We start from the raw sequence: 17,417 nt of genomic DNA, 5'->3' as shown, positions 1-17,417 counted from the left end.
GCCATTACTGCTTTGAAGCTGGAGGAAGAGGACCACGAGCTGAGGAACGTGGCAGCCTCCAGAAACCGGCAATAGCCCTCAGCTGACAGCCAGCAGGAAATGACAGCCTCAGTCCTACAACTGCAAGAAACTAAATTCTGCCAACAGTCTGAATGAGCAAGGAAACAGATTCTTCCCGAGAGCCTCCAGAAAGGAATGCAGCCTGCAGACACCTTGATTTTAGTCCGCTGAGACCCATGTTGGACTCCTGACCTACAAAGCTGTGAGATAGTACATTTATTTTGTTTTAGGTCACAAAATTTATGGTAATTTATTATGGCAGCAATAGAAAACTAATACAATAAGGACTTTGTGAAAATGTTGCAGTGAGGTAAATTGTGAAACTGTGGTGAGTAAACTGTAGGGGCTTAAAATCTAGAAAATGCTCAGTTGAAGAGTGAAGATTATTAACACATTTATTTAACAAAGGTAACTTGACAACCACACGCCCTGTGACGGGACACGCTGTCCCAGAACGTACAGTTTCGATTGTAATACTTGGAATTAATGATGAAATGTTTTGGTTTAAAACTGTTTGTACTGTAACGGCTTTTATTGCTAACCGCTTGACTCGGCTGCTGTGAAATTGAGCTTTGCTTCCCAGCATAATGTGAACAGGAAGACACTGGGTTCCAGATGGCCGACCCAATAGTTCAAAATTAGAACGAACATCCTGTTACCCTGGGATTTAAAAACCACACCTGTACAAGACTCGGGGTCTCACCCTTCTTTGGGTGAAGCCCCGATCGGTTTGTGCTTTTGTGCTTAATAAACGTCTATCACTAATCTACTTTTGATTTGCACTGGATATGGGTGTTCTGTCTTGGTTCTGATTCCTCCCCGAGGGAAGTTCGCAGGTGTGTGCAAGACCTCAACTGCCCGGTAGAGGGGATACACTGGTGAACAAAATAGTGATGATAATGAAGAGTAACTTCTGCCGGGTACCCGTCAGCTGCAAGGAACATTCGTTAACATCAGTAACTGATCAGGCGTGGAAATATCCCTTTCCTGGAGATGGACTCTACAGTGTGATCAAAATACTGCTAAAGTTCATCTAGCTTCATTCCTCCCAAATTCTTGTTCCACAGGCAGTCTTTAGGTATTAAGTTAGGCTTTCTAGAGACCTTAAACTTAGGAGGACTGCTTCTGCTCCAGGATTACTTACCACATTGGCCGGGGTGTGGGGGTGGGGGGGTGGGGAGGTGGAGAGGGGGTGGGGCGGTGGTGGTACTCATGCCCTTTAGTAGTTAAGATTTTGGCCTTTAGTCCCTTTGCAGTCCTGTGTGATGCAGTCACTGTGAATTCATTCTCTGGACCAACTCACCCGGCAGAGCCAATCCACGGAAGCGCTGGACCTATGGCTCTGACTGTTGACCTTGAAGGAACCCAGTGGGGTGTGGCCTCCATAGACACCTACAGTGATCCTTACCCTGGGGGGCCCTGGGAAGGGACACTCAGGGCTGCTCATGGTCCCTTCCCCAGAGGGGCAGTCGGGCTGGAAAACAGGCCAGCGGGTAGAGGGTGGGTGGAGGTGGGGGGCAGGGGCCAAACATCCCCCGGCAGCACAAACTGATGAATTATATAAGTCGCTTAACTCGGCCCTACCTCAGTTTCCACACTTGCGCAATGAGGCTCTATCACAGGGTTGCTGTGAGGATTAAAGGAGAACATTTATTTAAAGCTTTGACACAACCCCCAGTACACTTACGTCATCCGTAAACGTTTTATATTCAAATCACAGCTGTCATTTACTAGCTGAGTGACCTTTGGGAAGTGAATTCACTTTTCTGCACCCTGGTTTCTTTCTCCATATAAAGGAGACAATAAAGCAGTATCAAACTCAACTGTCCATATGGAATAAATAATTGTATGAATACTAGTGAAGTGCTTCACACAGTGTGTGTCTTTGGTATTTTACGGTTGTGATTTGTTGCTGGTAGGGAAGAGGCCCTCGGCTTCAGGCTGGGCAGGGAGAAGCAAGGACGTTACTTCAGCCTGAGGCTCCCCATTCTCATCAGCTGAGTCCAGGGCCACGGGGGTCTCCAGAGAAAGGTCAGGCTCTAGGTCAGGAACACTGGAACGCCCCACTCCTGTCAATGCTGGGCAAATGGTCAAGGCAGTGGGCTCCAAGGTCAAAATCCTGAAAACGGGCCACAGAGGCCCAGAGAAGGAGGTGTGCGGGAAGGTGTACACATGAGATCCATCTGCGGCGTTGTAGAAGGAGACCTCACCAGTCTCGTAGTCCAGGAAAATCCCCACTTTTTGAGGAGGGTTGGCAATTTTCAGTTTGGTCCAGGGGTCAGTGAGAGCCCGATAGTAATTCCCATCAGACAGCCCCATAGTCCAGAAGCCATTCTCGGGTGTCATTTTAATCCAACATTTTCTCTCCACGTTCTCCCTGCACACCCCGATGTGCCACTCTTTCCTGTCCCCAACCTCTACCTCCCAGTAGTGTCTCCCTGACGTGAAGCTCTTGCAGCCAAGCACACAGTAATGCCAATCAAATCTCTTGGGGTTGTCTGGCAGATTCTGTCGTTTGTCTGCTCGCTGCAAGCTCCTCTGGTCATCAGAAACAAGCAGGATGGGGTTTGCTGTGTTCGGATCCAATATCACATCTGCTGCAGAAAGTTTGGGGATGGGGTCATGGGTCAGTCATTGTCCCTAGATCTCAGAGCCTCAGCCCTCAAGGCCTGGGTCTGGTTGAAGAAGCCCAAGTCCAGAGCTGGGTGTCCCCAACCTGCCCTGAATGTGACCCCCTTAGCAATACCAAAAGAAAGCCATCAGGGGTCTTAAGTTCAGTGGGAAAGAGGAGGGTGATGAGGGTCAGGGTCTTCTTAACTGACACCTGGAGCTGGCTCTTTCCTTCTACCTTTTTCCTGTTTCCCTCCCCGAAATGACTCTGCCCACCTGTGCTTCATAGGCACATAGGTTTAAATTTCAATCCTTGCACTACTGCTCATGAACTGAATGTCTTTTCCTTTTCTCTTTTCCCATAGACTTAAGCTATATAATATCTTTAAGCCTCAACTTTCTTAACTGAAAAATGGGGATAAAAATACATGTTGTGTATTTGGCTCAGGGCTGGGCATGGAGGAAGTGGCCTGATCTTATAAAAGCTGCCAGGCCTTTTCTGTGCTAAGGGCCATGTTGGGGGCTTTATGTGCTCCCAGACCCACTCTCCATCTTGCTCCACCCTCTTCTGGGCCCCGGGAATCTGTCCTCTATGGACAGTGTCACTGGGTTCTCTTGCCTCTGGTCACCTGCTGGATTTGGCCAAGGGGAGGTACTAGCTGAAGACTGGAAGGAGAAAGAAGAGAGGCACAGCATTTACTCTTCCCCCTTTCTTCCCTGCCAGCTTCAGATGGTGATGCTCTAACAAAAGGATGACTCTTCTCAGGCAGCCCTCTCCTTGAGCTATAGCTTCCTCTGGGCTGCACCCTCTCCCTATCTCTTCAGGCCCAGGGGTGGTGACAGCTCCCCACTGTTGTGAGTCCTGGGGGACAGAATGTTCCTTTGTCGGTTTCCCTTTACTCTCTTTTTTGCCTTTGTAAATAGTTCCTTCTTTAAACCCTCTTCAACCACCCATTTTGAATATACCATCTCTTTCTTGCTGTTTTTTTGACAAAATACACATTCATGAGCTCATTTAGTCTTTACCTCATCTCACATAAATAGGAATTACAATCATCGTCTAAAATTGAGGAGAGTGAAGCTCAAAACATCAAGTGACCTGAGGACACACAGCGACAGGAGGTGGCATACGGAGCTTGGGAAAGGACAAGATCTCTGAGCATTGCTCTCTCTCCTTGGTCACGTTGCATCCTCGCTCTCCCTGTAGTATTAGTTTGCTCTGCCTGTCCTTCCCCTCAGCTCCACCTCTGATGCCTCTTCCTTCCCATAAAGGTCTACAGAAGCCCAGGAGAGCAATTCTCCCTGGTTCTCTGGGCTCTCAGTGGCAGGGCATGGGAGATGGGCACGGCCTTGAGATCGAGACCTCAAGTCATCTGCCCGGAACTCTCCCAGTCATGGGGACTTGTCCCAGAATCTCAAGACTTGGAGAAGAAAAAGGGAATATGGTCCCTCGGGTTGTTGTCCTAGGGGACATAGTGATTCACTCACCAGCTTGGAAGAGGGCCTTCTTCCACTCTGAAAGAAAGGAGACACAATAAGGAAAGGTCATTAATTCTGATCTTTCCCTTACCCATTCTCCTCAATAAGCCTTTTCTGTGTCCCTTCAGTCTCTTCCAGTAGCCAGCTTCCTTCCTCTACAGCTCTGACAGGTTAGGCATAAAAGGTCTCAAAGATGGTGGACTTCCTCATCACGCTGGGGCTGCAGGTGACATGGCCAGGCTATAGTAGGCTGCGTGCTTGTGTGCCAGCTGGGTGGGGAGTGGCTGAAAGTGCCCAGATGCTGTATCTGAAGGGCCTCTCTGAGGCTGCAGAAAAGCAGGGGTGGTATTCCTCACAGAAAATGAGCCTCTTGGTTAGATCCGAGTATTCCTACTGGGAATGCCAATGCGTCACACAGCAGGGAAAAGGTTTGAATGCTTATACACATGAGCCAGGAAACTCAGAGGACATCCAGGTCACTCACCAGGATAGGCCTGAGACTTCTTCCCACCTACAAGGGAAGAAAGGCAGACACGTCAACTGAACTCTGTCATTTCCTTTCTCCTCCTTTTGCACCCATCTCTCCTTCTTTCTGACCACCTACCCTTCCTACTTCCTCCCTCTGCCGTTCAACTCTCTCCTCCCCTCTCTTCCTAATGGGGGCGGGAGGGAGGGGGAATGAAGGCCCCTTTCTCCATTAAAAAACCAAACAAAACACTCATGATTCTCTCCTCCTTTCTCCCCAACAACCATTTCCCCCCAATCAGCCTCCCATATTTCTTTTCTTGGGAAAAAGGATCCGGAACATTCCTTCAGCCCAGGGCAGAGTTAGTGGCTGAGGAAACTGGCTGGAAAATACTCAGGCAGAGACAGTCTTGGATGAGAATTTGGAGAAAATGTCAGAGCCACTCACGAGCCATGTACTGGATCTTTCTCCACTCTGCAATGGAAGAAGGTGATGAGTTATTAAGAGGCCCAGCGGGGGATAGGAAGATGAGCTTGGGTCCCTGGGGGCATCAGAACTTACTGAGTTCATACTCGAGTGTCTCTGGAAAAGAAGCAGAAAAAAAAAAAGAAGTACTGTTATGGGGATGGAAGGAGGAGGATCTCTAGAATATAAACCTTAAAAATGACCTAGTGCCGGGTTGGGTGCACAGGATGGGGATGCAGAGAGGTAGTCCGGCTCCCTCCTGTAGGCACAGGCCTTAGATTCCCTCTCGGGGTCAGTTACCTTTTATTCTTTGTTCCTGCTCTTTTTCTGCCCGTGCTGTTTCTTTTTCCTCTTCTGCTCTCTCTTTCTCCATGAATAGAGCCGCCTTTTCTTTCCTCTGTAGCCACAGGAAGTAACCAGCCCCTGCGAGGAGCAGCAGACAGACAGGCAGCGTCCCCGCGAAGACAGCGATCCAGAGCTGGGCCCTTTTGAAGAAGGGATCTGCAATGGGATCCAGTCTTAGCCTCTCACCCTCAGGACAGGGTTCATGGAGTTTATCTCCTGCCGTCAAATGATCTTCCTCTTCCTAAGTTCTCAGAGAACTTTAGGGAAGACTGCAGTAAACCCTACTAAGGGTTTGTAGTTATAGCAATAGCAAATACCATTACTTGTCTCGAAAGGTCTGCCTCTCACATGTAAATGTGATACTTGAGTATCGCAATCAAGTTTTTTCTAATTAAAATTTACAATAGGTTATATTCACTTGGTTCAAATATCAAATTAAAAAAACATAAAACATCACCCAAGTCTCCTTTTCACTTCCTCTGCCCGCCTCCTTTAATTAGACTCATTTAATCAGCCTAGTATGGTGACTAAGAATGTGCACTTGGGAGCTGGGGGGGCCTGGGTTCAAATTCTGATTCCTCCACCTGACTAGCAGTGTGACCTTGGACTAATTAGTTAACCATTCTATTCCAGGTGTCCTCATCTGTAAAACGGGGGTGATAATAAAATTAATAATAATAATAGAATAATAAAACCTAACTCATAAGGTTAAAGCATTAAATTAATGTTTATAAAGCATTATAAACACATAGTGAGTGCTATGCAAGAGTATATTAAATTTAAAGATATAAACGTATTCTTATTTTTTCTTGTTTACTCCAAAGATAACATTCTGTATAAACTGCTCTGTGTCTTGCTTGTTCTGTTCACATTGTATCTTGCAAATCTTTCCATATTAGTACAGGCAGAATGCCTGTGTTTCCTCTCAGAGCTGGGCAATATTCCATTGCATAAAAATTCCCCATTAATGGATATTTGCATAGCCGCTAACTTGTTGCTCTTATAGTTAATGCCATAAGAAATAACTTTTTACATGGGTAGTTTTCTACACATGCAAGCATATCTGTCAGATAAATTCCTAGAAGTGGGATTTTGGATCAATAAGTAGGTAGTTTGGATATATATTGCTATATTGCCCCCAATAGCAATTGTGCCAATTCATACCAAAAATATATCAAATTATGTATACCAAAAAATGTCTAAGTGACTGTCTCCCCACAATCCTACCATCAGAATGTTTTATCAACCAGCACTGTTTTGTTTTGTTTTATCTTGTTGCCAGTCTCACAAGTGGAAAATGTTTTAATATACATTTCTCTATTGAGTGAGGTTGGACACTTTCATAGGTCATTCCTTTTCTGTGAATGAATAATTCATATCCTTTGCTTTTTTTCTACTGGTTTGTTTCATATTTTAAGGAGATTAGTGCTTTCTCTAAATTATGAGTTGTACATATTCCCCCTGCCCTCATTTTGTCATTTGTCTTTGCTTAAGGATTTGATCTTTACCACTTCTCCCCCAATTCCCATTGCCTGTCACAGTTTCTGGCACATAGGAAATGCTCAGTAAATACTTGTGACATTATAACAAGGGAAAAAAAAACATCCCCGGAGCAAGAAGACACCTCTGGAACCCTGCTCAGTGCCTCGTTTTCACTGCAAACTCAGCACAGAGAATCACACGTCTTCCTTTTTTCTTTTCTTTTTTTCCTTTTTAAAATTCATTTTTATTTCATTTTATTTATTTTTATACTTTTCTCTTTTTAATATGGCTATGCTACATTTCAATTGGTTAATGTTTAAATTGTCATTTTTTAAAATTTTCTACAGATTAAATTTTACATATGCCTCTTTTAAGGTGCATTTAATGGAATTTTAAAAATTGAAGTATAATTGACTTATAATATTATATTAGTTCCAGGTGTTCACATCTTTCTTCTTCCAATAGCCACAGCTCAGTATACCTGAGGCTAAGCAGTGTACTGACCTGCAATGGAAATCTGGGCTGTCTTTTCCTGGTTGAGGAGGGGATTTCTGATGATACAGGACACCCCTTCTCCAGAGCTGCTTTTCACCGTTAGAGATGATGTGACTGCATACAGGCCCGCTCCATCTGTAGCTGGAGGTGTTGCCGCAGCTGGCATGTTCTGGCCCTTGGCATCTCTCCACTGTATTTGGGGCTGGGGATACCAGCCGGTGGATGTGCACCCCAGGTGGATCCCTCCATCCTCATGGCCCTTCATTTCAATGTGAAGATCCGAACCCAGAGCTGTGGAAGGGACAAATGAGCCTCAATTCTTGGGAGCCTCCAGTATCAGTGAGGGTCTCAGCGGGAACTGTATGGCGCATCCACGTTAGATAATTAAAGTAGGGTTTCATTAAGAAGCTGTTTACAAAAGGGTGGTCATTTGTGAGGAGAAAACTATATGGGGCAGAGCAATAGCCCAGGGCCAGGAACAACAGAGCTGTTACCACCCACCCCTAAACCCAAAGGGAGGTGGAGAGGAAGCCGTTTTGAAGACCTAAAAGGAGAGAGTCGTTTTGAAGACCTAAAAGGAGAGAGTCACGTAGAGAGGACTTTCATAAGAGGAGCTGTGATCTTTGGGAAGAGCACGCAGCCAGCTAAAGGTGGCCCTGCAGGGAGAAAGCCAGGGGCATAAGTACCCGGACTTCTCTCCTCCTCCCCTCCTCTATCTTCAGCTATGGCTCCCCATTGACCAAACTCAGCCAGAAGCCACAGTGCAAGGGAATGCTCTGAGAAAGAGAAATGCAACCTTTGACATTGGACATGGGCCTGGTCTTGGTGTTCTCCTGGGGAACACAAGCCATTTCATGGAACGTCAGCATCAAAGGGCCCTTTGTCACTATGACGGGTCAAGACAAAAACAAGACCAACAACAATCATGTCTGAACATAGAGAAAAACACGAACACTGTCCAAAACACAACGAAGACCAAACATCCTCCTGTCCTGGCTGTGAGTGATGATGCTCCTTTACCAGTCCCAGCTTTAGCTTCACTCTAGTCTTCCTCCTGGGTAAGATTTATGAAGATACCCACCCACAGAATTACACTCCCCCTCCTCCCTGGCAGCATCCAATCCAGAGCAAAGCCTACTTCCATAAACGCTGCCCCAAATCCCCTAACAGAAGCCCAAAGTCTGTACCAAGTCTCCTCTAACAGCCTCTTCCTGAGACCCCCAGTTCCCACGTGGCATGGACTCCCCCTCCTGCAACAAGGATTAAAGTCAACTGGTACAACTGCAGGGGTGTTCCTGGGAACTCGGGTTGGAGAACAGTTGCTGTACAGACGCTGTCCCTACAGGTCAGCCTCCCAGGGCTCACAGCAGGGTGTACCTGGTGGGGCGCCAGAAGCCACAGGGAATGCAGCTGAACCCAAACCACTGCACACCATCTCTGAGGAGATGTTTTCTTATCCTTCTCATCCCCGACCTTCCACTTTCCAGCTTAGACCCTGGCCACCAGCAGGAGGGAGTTCTCTACTTGATATGATAGGGTACAGGAGGGAGTCTTCCTGGAGGAAGACCTGCATCTTTCCTGAGGGCCTCAGAGAAACAAAGTTGGAAGGCAGCGGAGGCAGTACCTGGTGATCAACCAGGAGCTCTGCGAGGTGGATTTGGAGAATGAGCTCTGTGTCTGCCCCCAGGCCCCACAGAGGAATGAGCTCAGAACAAAATCCGGAGGCTCACCTGCAACTTTCAGCTCCACCAAGGCTTTTTCGTAGAAGTTGCCATCTTGGAAATAACACAGGTAGTTTCCACTGTCAGAGGCTCTGACGCTGTGAATTTGGAGAGCAGCCTTCCCTGCAGTGATGCCATCTCTTAAAATCTCAGTTCTCCCTCGATACTCTGCTGTCTGTCTGTCTTCTACTTCCTTGCCTTGTGCATACATGAAAACTACCTGCCTGAGGCTGGATCTCACCCACGTCAGTTCCATGTTCTCTGCGCTCATCTTCGGGAACAGGTGGCAGGGCAGCTCAGCGTCTTCACCCACCATGGCCAGGATGGGCCCAGGGGGTCCAATCACAGCAAACTGAGCTGGTCAGCAAAAGGGGGAAACTCCATGAGAGGGAGTTGGGGCCATGATGGTAAGGGGGTGTCTCAGGCAGAAAAACCTAGAGAGGAACAGGATCCTGACAGAAGGACATTTGTCTTAATGGCATGTGTACTTTCAGTTTGTGATGGGACTTCCAGGAATGAACAGTCAAAGGTTCTGACTGGGCACTAACAGGTAATTGTCTGCTTCCGATACATAAAAGCAGCATCGTTCCCTACCTGAGCAAGAGGTGAGCAGCTGGACCAAGATGATGCAGACAAGGAGGTGGGGCAGACGGAAGTCTAGGGACGGCGCCATTTTCATCTGTGCTGCAAATAGAGAGAGTCAAGGAGTCAGGCAGAAATACGGCCTGGAAGAAGATGGATAATTCTGCGTGGAATTCTGAGGTTTCCACGCAGAATTCTTCACCTCAACAGGGCCAACTCAGGGCGAAACACAGGATCACTAGGGTGATGACCCAAGATCTTCCTCTGCCAAAATGTCTGCTTGGGAGTCTCTTCACCTTTGCGTTCCAATATGGGAAATCTCCCGTAAAAGTATGTATGTTAAGTGTACAGACAGTAACCCTAACCCATCAGGAAATCCTTGGCTCTGCTGTCTGAACATGTTCAGAATCTTTACCCGTGCCCGCACTTCCCCAGCTACGCCAGGTCCAAGCCTCCACCATCACACTCTGATTAATACCGGACCTTCCTCTCTGGGTCCCCTGATTCTGCTTGTATCCCCTACAGTCTCAACACAACATCCAGAACATTCCTTGAGTCACATCCTGTCACTCCTCTGCTCAGCACTTTCCAGTGGCTCCCATTTCACTCAGAGCAGATGCTGACGTCCTTCCAGTGGCTGGCATGGTCCTCCAGGACCTGCACTCCTCATTTCATCTCCCGTACTCTCCCTGTCTCTGCTCCGGCCACACTGCCCTTCCTGCCGCTCCTTGACCAGGACATGACAGAGGACCTTGACCTCAACTCTTCCCTCTACCTGGAACCCTCTTCCCTGCATATTCACAAGCTCACTCTCTTGCCTCCTTCAAATCTTTCCTTTAAAGTCAGTTCCTCTATGGGACCTTCTCTGACCACAGAATTATGGCAAACTGCTCCCACCCCCCTGAATCTGCTCTCTTTTTCCCATTGAATTTTCACCACTGAACATTTCATACATTTATCGTGTGTCTCCACCTGCTAGAATGTAAGCTCCACAAAACAATGATATTAGTCTGTTTTGTTTCCTGATGTGTAAGAAGCCTGTAGCATGGTGGTGGTTCACATGGAAACCTCAGTAAATATTTGTTGAATGAGTGAATGGATGAGGAGTTACATATTAAACCATCAATACTCACTAGCATTTTAGTTCACTTTAGATGATCAGATTAGTTGGTGGTCATCCAACTAATGGATGGAGAGGAGGGGAGGCGGAGAATTTATGAGGATAAGTGTTTTTCTCCATAATGACAGTGCTCTTTTGGTCTGGCTTAGAGAGCAGAGCTTGGCCTCTTGTGGTCCCACTGGGCCTTGCCTATATTAATGTGTTTGTTCCTATTTTTCAATAAAGTGGTTTCAAGGAGCAAGCCTGTCCTGGACATGCAAGTGTTGCAACTTGATGTTCCTTAACGCACTCTTTTCACAATTGTTCTGGGAATTCCCTGGCGGTCCAGTGGTTAGTACTCTGCGCTTTCACTGCTGGGTTCGATCCCTGGTTGGGGAGCTAATCCCATGCGTGGCCCCCCAAAAATTGTTCTTTGGGGGAGAAACACCTGTTCTTTGGGGGAGAAACATTTCTGGAAAGGAAGTGATTCCTTTCCTTTCTTCCCTTTCCTCATGTGTTCACCAACGCTCCTCGGCAGATGGCCTGCCTCTGGGCTCACCAGCAATGGATAATTTTCCTACCTTGGTCTTTGCACTGCTAGAGAAGCGCCTTTTAGGGGCGGAGATGTATGTGCACTTGCACAGAAGGGGCAAATATGTCAACCGAGAAGCACACAGCAGCCCAACAGCTCAGACCTCTATGCAGTGCTGGCGTTCTTCCAGCTCAGAGGCAGGGCCCCGCAACTCCCCAGTCTCAGACCAATGTTTCCAAATGTATCTTGGCTCAGAAAAGCACCTTTACCTCCTTTTAGGCATGGTCTGTGGGATCACTGTGAACTTTTGTGTTAAGGGAAGTGTGTGGCCCTTGCCAACTAGCCAGGCTTGATTCTAACTGGAGTTCTAACTCGGCTTCCATCCCAGCCACCCCAGAGTTGGCTGCGTCCCTAAATAGTAGAGACCCTGAGAGTCGGCCTAGGTGGATTACTCCAAGACAGGACTGAGAACTCTAGAAGTAGCCCCCTCCCTTCTCCCATCATGTATTCTTTCCTTCCCTGAAAACGTCAGATGGAATGGTATGCCAACAAATGACTCAGGGTGCCCATCTGCGGAGCAACACTGCCGTCTCCTCTAGGCCCCAACCCATGGCCATCACCAAGTTCAAATCACTCTTCCATCAGACTCTGGTCAAGATTCTGGCAGATTCCCTGGGTCACCCAGAGGCTGAACCTACCACTTCTTTTTTTTAATTTTGGCCAAGCTGCACAGTTTACAGGATCTCAGTTCCCCGACCAGGGACTGAATCCAGGCCATGGCAGTGAAAGTGCCCAAACCTAACCACTGGACCGCCAGGGAACTCCTATGAACCTACCACTTCTTAATCCCAAGGCAAGTGAATGGGAGAGTTAGGAATAAGACCAGGTCTCACCCGTGTGTTTTCATTCATTCAACAAACGTTTATTGAGCACTCACTGTGTGCCAGGCCCACTACAGGTTAGGTGTTGGAAATAAAAAGGGTGTGGGAAGTAAGTCATGGCACTATGATTCACGACCTTTGTGATCTCAATCATGTGACAAAACCTATCTGAACTTCAGTTACTCATAAAACATTGTGAAATAGGAACTTTAGAACGTACATAATTGGCTCAGCAATTTCACTTCCAGATATCTGGTCCAGCAAAGCACTTGCATGGGTGCAGAGAGAATTATGTGTAAGGATGACACTGAAGCATTATTTTTAAAAGGAAAAAAAAAAAAAAAAGATAAACAACCTAACCAGCCACTCTAACCACTAACAGGAGACTGGTTAGTTAAATAAAGGCTCATCTGTATGAGGGAATTCGATATGGCAGTTAAGAGTGATTTACAGTCACTAACTCAGATAATCAAGATATATTAAACAAAAAGAACACTGCAGAAAAATACTAATGATCCTATTAAAAAACAACAACAAAGCTATAAATTTGTATATACATTTTTATGGGATCGCCTTAAAAGAGTTCTGAAGGGCTACATGCTAAAATGAAAATCAGAGATTGAGTGAGAGACACTTGTCCTTTGCCCCCTATACTTTGAAAATCGTTTGAATGTTTTCAATTTTAAAAGTTTTCACGTTTTACTTAACAATTAAAAATTGTTACAAATAATTATTGTGACTGTAACATATTAGTTGTTCAGAAAATACCGACTCCTGTAAATCAACTGTATGTCAATAAATAAATAAATAAAAATAAAATACCAACTCTTCACACCAATCCCCCCAAAACAAACCAGCATGAGGCCCGCATTCATAGTACCTGCTGTCGTGATACCTGCACCGGGAACTGCCTTTGAGAACAAGGCCCGCAGAGGCGGGTGGGTGGGTGGAAGAGGAGCCGGGAGCAGAAATCTGTGCTGCTGGGAATTCCCTGGAGGCTGCCTGAAACCCGGACAACTCTCGGACAAAAGACTGCCTTTCACCATATCCTCTGCTCTTCAAAACTACTCCCTAAGCTGTTAGAGAGAGGACAGTATTATTATTCTATAGGTAACAATTTCAGTGCTGTCCTCAGAGTGAGGAATATATTTTCACTAATTTTTTTAGGATATTTATTGGGTTTTGTTCCTGATTATAGACAACTTCAAAATGGAGAAAAATATGAAGGAATAAAATTTAAATAATCTGTGATGGTAATCATATACTTTGCTTCATGGGAATATAACTATTTCTGGAAGTATTTTGGCCATAGATATATACTAAATGCCTGAAAATTGTCAAAATTATAATTTGACCCAGAAATTCCACTTGTAGAAATTACTGCTAAAAAAAAAAAATCAGGTATTAACACAAACATTCATGTTTAAAGCGGTTCATCATAAGTAAGATCTACAACTGCAAAATGTAGACACAATTTAAATGTCCAAATTCGATCCAGTTTTGTTACAATTAGAAATAAAAACTCTTTATTAAAAATATGATTCCTAATGACTATATGAAAATCCCTTTTATGATTGGACAGTGTGTTTGTATCCATTCTCCAACTCTTGTATATGTAGCTTGGTTCAGATTTTTGTAACTGCAAATAATTCCGTAATGCACAGCTTTACATATAAATCTTTAAGGCACATCTCTTTTTAAAATCTCTTAGAACAGATTCCCAGAGATGACTGAGAGAGATAAGAGTCCTTTGCTCCTTTCTGACCACAGTAAGCTCCTAAGAACATGCAGTTGGCAAGTTTTTTCATTCACGTTGTCTCCTTCCCTTACATTTTCCAATTCAGGTCTTTAGCCTTTACATTGTCCTGCTGCCTCCACCCCCTCATCCTCACACACAAGCACCAATCCCTTTCTCTGGATGAGGGCCTCCCTGGAGGCCCACTCTCAGCTCTTCAGCCTCTCTCCCTCTAGGGCTCGTGGTCCTGGCTTTTACCCATTTTCCCACACTTACCTCTTGGCTATCCCATCTGAAAATCACAGCCCTCAGAATAAAGGTAATCAATAGAGGCTCTGTTACCTGGAAGAAAGGAAAAAGAAATATGCCTGCTCACTAGGAAAAGCAGTAACAGGGTCATTCTGTAGAAGAATTAGTTTTTGGATTGGCTCAGAGGGGTGTTTCTCATCAGTTGCTGGGCAGAAACCAGTGAGGAAGTTTAAAATGAAAACTGAAACTGTATTGGATTGTACACGGTGAAGAAAAATTCCAGCCTAATTCTCACACTGTGTCACTCTGTGTTTTCCTAATTGAACCACTTATGTATATGTATGTGTATAATCAGTCTTTCATTATATATACCTGTTTTACATCTTCTATATGATAATAGATTTATTTTATATCAGAAAAGACTTACTGAGTAACGAAATAAAAGATTTTAACATGTGAAGAGAGGAAGATGTGCATTAATTAAAATGTTTCTGTGGCTATTTGCTGACATCTGTTTGCATGTACACAGGCACGTGGAGGAGGATTTATCTTTTACAACAGAGCCAAATGAGAGTATGAACAGAAAACCAGACCCACTCCACCTCTTAGCACCTCTGAAATTCAGGTCTCGGATCCATCACCAAATAACATAATTTTCAGATTTCCCAAAGCAGTGTTGCCGGTGACCGATTGGCATGTTTTACATTTTCCAGAAAAATTCTTATTTGGGGTGTTGCTCAGAAGCCTCATTCACCTTCTGAGCCTTATTTGTGCTACGTTTGTATTTTCACGCGTATTTCTTTCTACTCTGCCAGCAGGATTCTGTATTTTCCGAGGTTAGATTCTGGATAGTCTGTGGATACTGTTCCTATAAGGGGTCTTTGGGACAAAGTGGTCTTACCTGTGGCCTAGAGCCTCCCAAGACAATTTATTTGCCTCTTGAGACAATGATTAAAGCTCAAAGGACTTTGATATGACTTGGCTGATGGAATTTAATGATATATTGGCCTGGCCAAAAAGTTTGTTCGGGTTTTTCTGTAAGATATTATGGAAAAAACCTGAACCAACTGTGTGTGTGTGTGTGTGTGTGTGTGTGTGTGTGTGTGTGTATTTTCCTTTTTTTTTTCCCCCCTACCAGTGATTGAACCCGAGCCCACAGCAGTGAAAGCATGGAATCCCAACCACCGGACCTCCAGGGAATTCCCAGAATTTAATTATATTCCAACAGTTTGAATTTAGGCTCTGTGGTGGAGATGGCTGGTTGCTTGTGCAAGCTCTATTTCCTGCTTTTTTTTTTTTTTTTAATGTACAAAGAGCTAGCATTCTTTCTGTGGTAAGGTAGATTTCTTGGATGGCCCATTCAAGGAAGCTCATGGAGTCCAGCTTAATAAAACCTACACACCTCGCATCCTGATGGAATACTGGTAGCCCATATTGAGGCAGTATTTCTGGATCAGACTGTGAGGGTTTGAGCAGACACGGCAAGACAACCCTGGCCAAATTTTCTCAGATGGCTCCAGTAGAGCTGGTGGTGACCCACCTTGCTTTGTCATTTCCAATGAGGCAAAAGGTCCCTGCTTCTTAGCACTCAAACCGAATTTTGGGGAGTAGTGCAATGTGCCCATCCTTATAGATAAGAGAGGCCAAGGGACTAAGTTTGAGCCAATGATTTTTTTTTTTTCTTTTTTGCAGTACGCGGGCCTCTCACTGTTGTGGCCTCTCCCGTTGCGGAGCACAGGCTCCGGACGCGCAGGCTCAGCGGCCATGGCTCACGGGCCCAGCCGCTCCGCGGCATGTGGGATCTTCCCGGACCGGGGCACGATCCCGTGTCCCCTGCATCGGTAGGCGGACTCTCAACCACTGCGCCACCAGGGAAGCCCTGAGCCAATGATTTGAAGGCGGAAGTTGTTGGGTTATGTTTCTCAAGACAGGTCTACGATCTTCTACCTCTTTCTTCCTCTTGCCTAGAACATGGTCTTTGGAGCTGGAGTGCAGTGACCAACTTGTGACCATGAGGCAACCTTGAGAATGGAAACTACATGCTGAGAGGGCAGAGAATAAAGACAGAAGGAGGCTGGGGCGTGGATGCATCTCTGAGCTGCTGGACCAGCTCTGGACAGCTGCCCTCTGATTTCACTTTATGTGAAAGGAAAATAAATCTTGTTTTATTTGAGCCAGAAGTACTTCTGGTCTCTATCCTCAGCAGCAAAATACAATTCATCCCTCCCCAGTGCCCACTTATCAACACTTTATCTTGAAACTTTTCAAACGGATAGCAAAGTTGCAAGAATTTTTCAGTGAACGTCTAATACACCTATGGTCTAGACTCTACAGTGAACATTTTACTATACTTGCTTTATTATAATCTATCCTTCTGTTCACACCCCTATCCATCCTTATTTATTACTTATTCCAATATTTATTGATTTATTTGGTACCTTCTAAAGTAAGTTACAAACACCAGCACTTTCCCTTGGAGACTTCAGCAGACTATCAGGCAGAACATAGTTCTGAAATGCTTGAGGTACCAATGCTATGTCTGAAATATAAATGTAGGAGTATCTTTAAGTTATATGTTCTAAAATGATCAGGGGGTTATTTTTATCTGGCTATCCCTAGCTCCTAAATGCCCAGCCATCCCCAAAGACATTGATGGTCTGGCCCCAGCTACCTGGCCACTCTTACTAAAAGTCAGGGCTACCTCCAACAGGCTATGTGTAAGCAGGAGGGCTCCAGGACTGCCTCTCAGGAACAACCTCGGCAGGGACAAGCAGTGCCTCAGGTCCCTTTTGTCCCTTCCCTGGCACCTACTCAGAGAAATGCTCCTTTCTCTGCTGATACCACAAGAAGGGACTTGAGGTTCTTGAGGACCTGTAGGATTTAGGCCCCCAAATCACATGAAGAAGGGCAGGCATAAAACCACTTATAAAGGAAACTGAGGAAAGGCATGGGATTGAGTTCAGAAATAAAATAAAATAAATAAAATAAAATCGAAGAGTGGGCATGATATCACAGAGAGGTGAGAAGGTAAAGCTTAGCTCAGAAAGTAAAAATCTGCCCTCCCGGTCATCAGGCTGGGCTAACCGACATGCCTGATAAAGCCAACTCCATACTTAACAGGAAATAGTATTTCTCTCAAGGTCATGTTGCAGCTGCAAAACCCTTCTCTGAGTGCTTCCTGCTTTCTGACTCACTGGGAAATTTCGTTTTTAAAAT

General features: G+C 45.4%; 1 protein-coding gene across 5 annotated transcripts; it reads right to left on the bottom strand.

The window, feature by feature from the left end:
- Nucleotides 1-1,694: 1,694 nt before the first annotated feature.
- On the bottom strand, nt 1,695-14,348 carry LOC132432682 (butyrophilin subfamily 3 member A1-like). Of its 5 annotated transcripts, XM_069541090.1 has the most exons (11): nt 13,098-13,342; nt 9,718-9,807; nt 9,133-9,480; nt 7,412-7,693; nt 5,472-5,581; nt 5,381-5,429; nt 5,177-5,197; nt 5,063-5,089; nt 4,634-4,660; nt 4,159-4,185; nt 1,695-2,657 (listed from the first exon to the last, which is right to left on the bottom strand). In XM_069541090.1, the coding sequence occupies exons 1-11, from the start codon at nt 13,261-13,263 to the stop codon at nt 1,954-1,956; spliced, it is 1,851 nt and encodes a 616-aa protein (XP_069397191.1). In that variant the 5' UTR covers nt 13,264-13,342; the 3' UTR covers nt 1,695-1,953. The 5 variants fall into 5 exon arrangements, with proteins under 5 accessions (XP_069397191.1, XP_059879386.1, XP_059879384.1 ...); XM_060023403.1 differs by lacking the exon at nt 13,098-13,342 and adding an exon at nt 14,229-14,348 and having other exon boundaries at nt 5,381-5,581; XM_060023401.2 differs by having other exon boundaries at nt 5,381-5,581; nt 13,098-13,341.
- Between the last annotated feature and the right edge of the window lie 3,069 nt (nt 14,349-17,417).

The sequence above is a fragment of the Delphinus delphis genome, chromosome 10 (genome assembly GCF_949987515.2).
Source record: "Delphinus delphis chromosome 10, mDelDel1.2, whole genome shotgun sequence".
NCBI lineage: Eukaryota > Metazoa > Chordata > Mammalia > Artiodactyla > Delphinidae > Delphinus > Delphinus delphis.
Note: the sequence above shows the minus strand (reverse complement) of the source record. Positions and strands in the feature narration are given on the sequence as shown.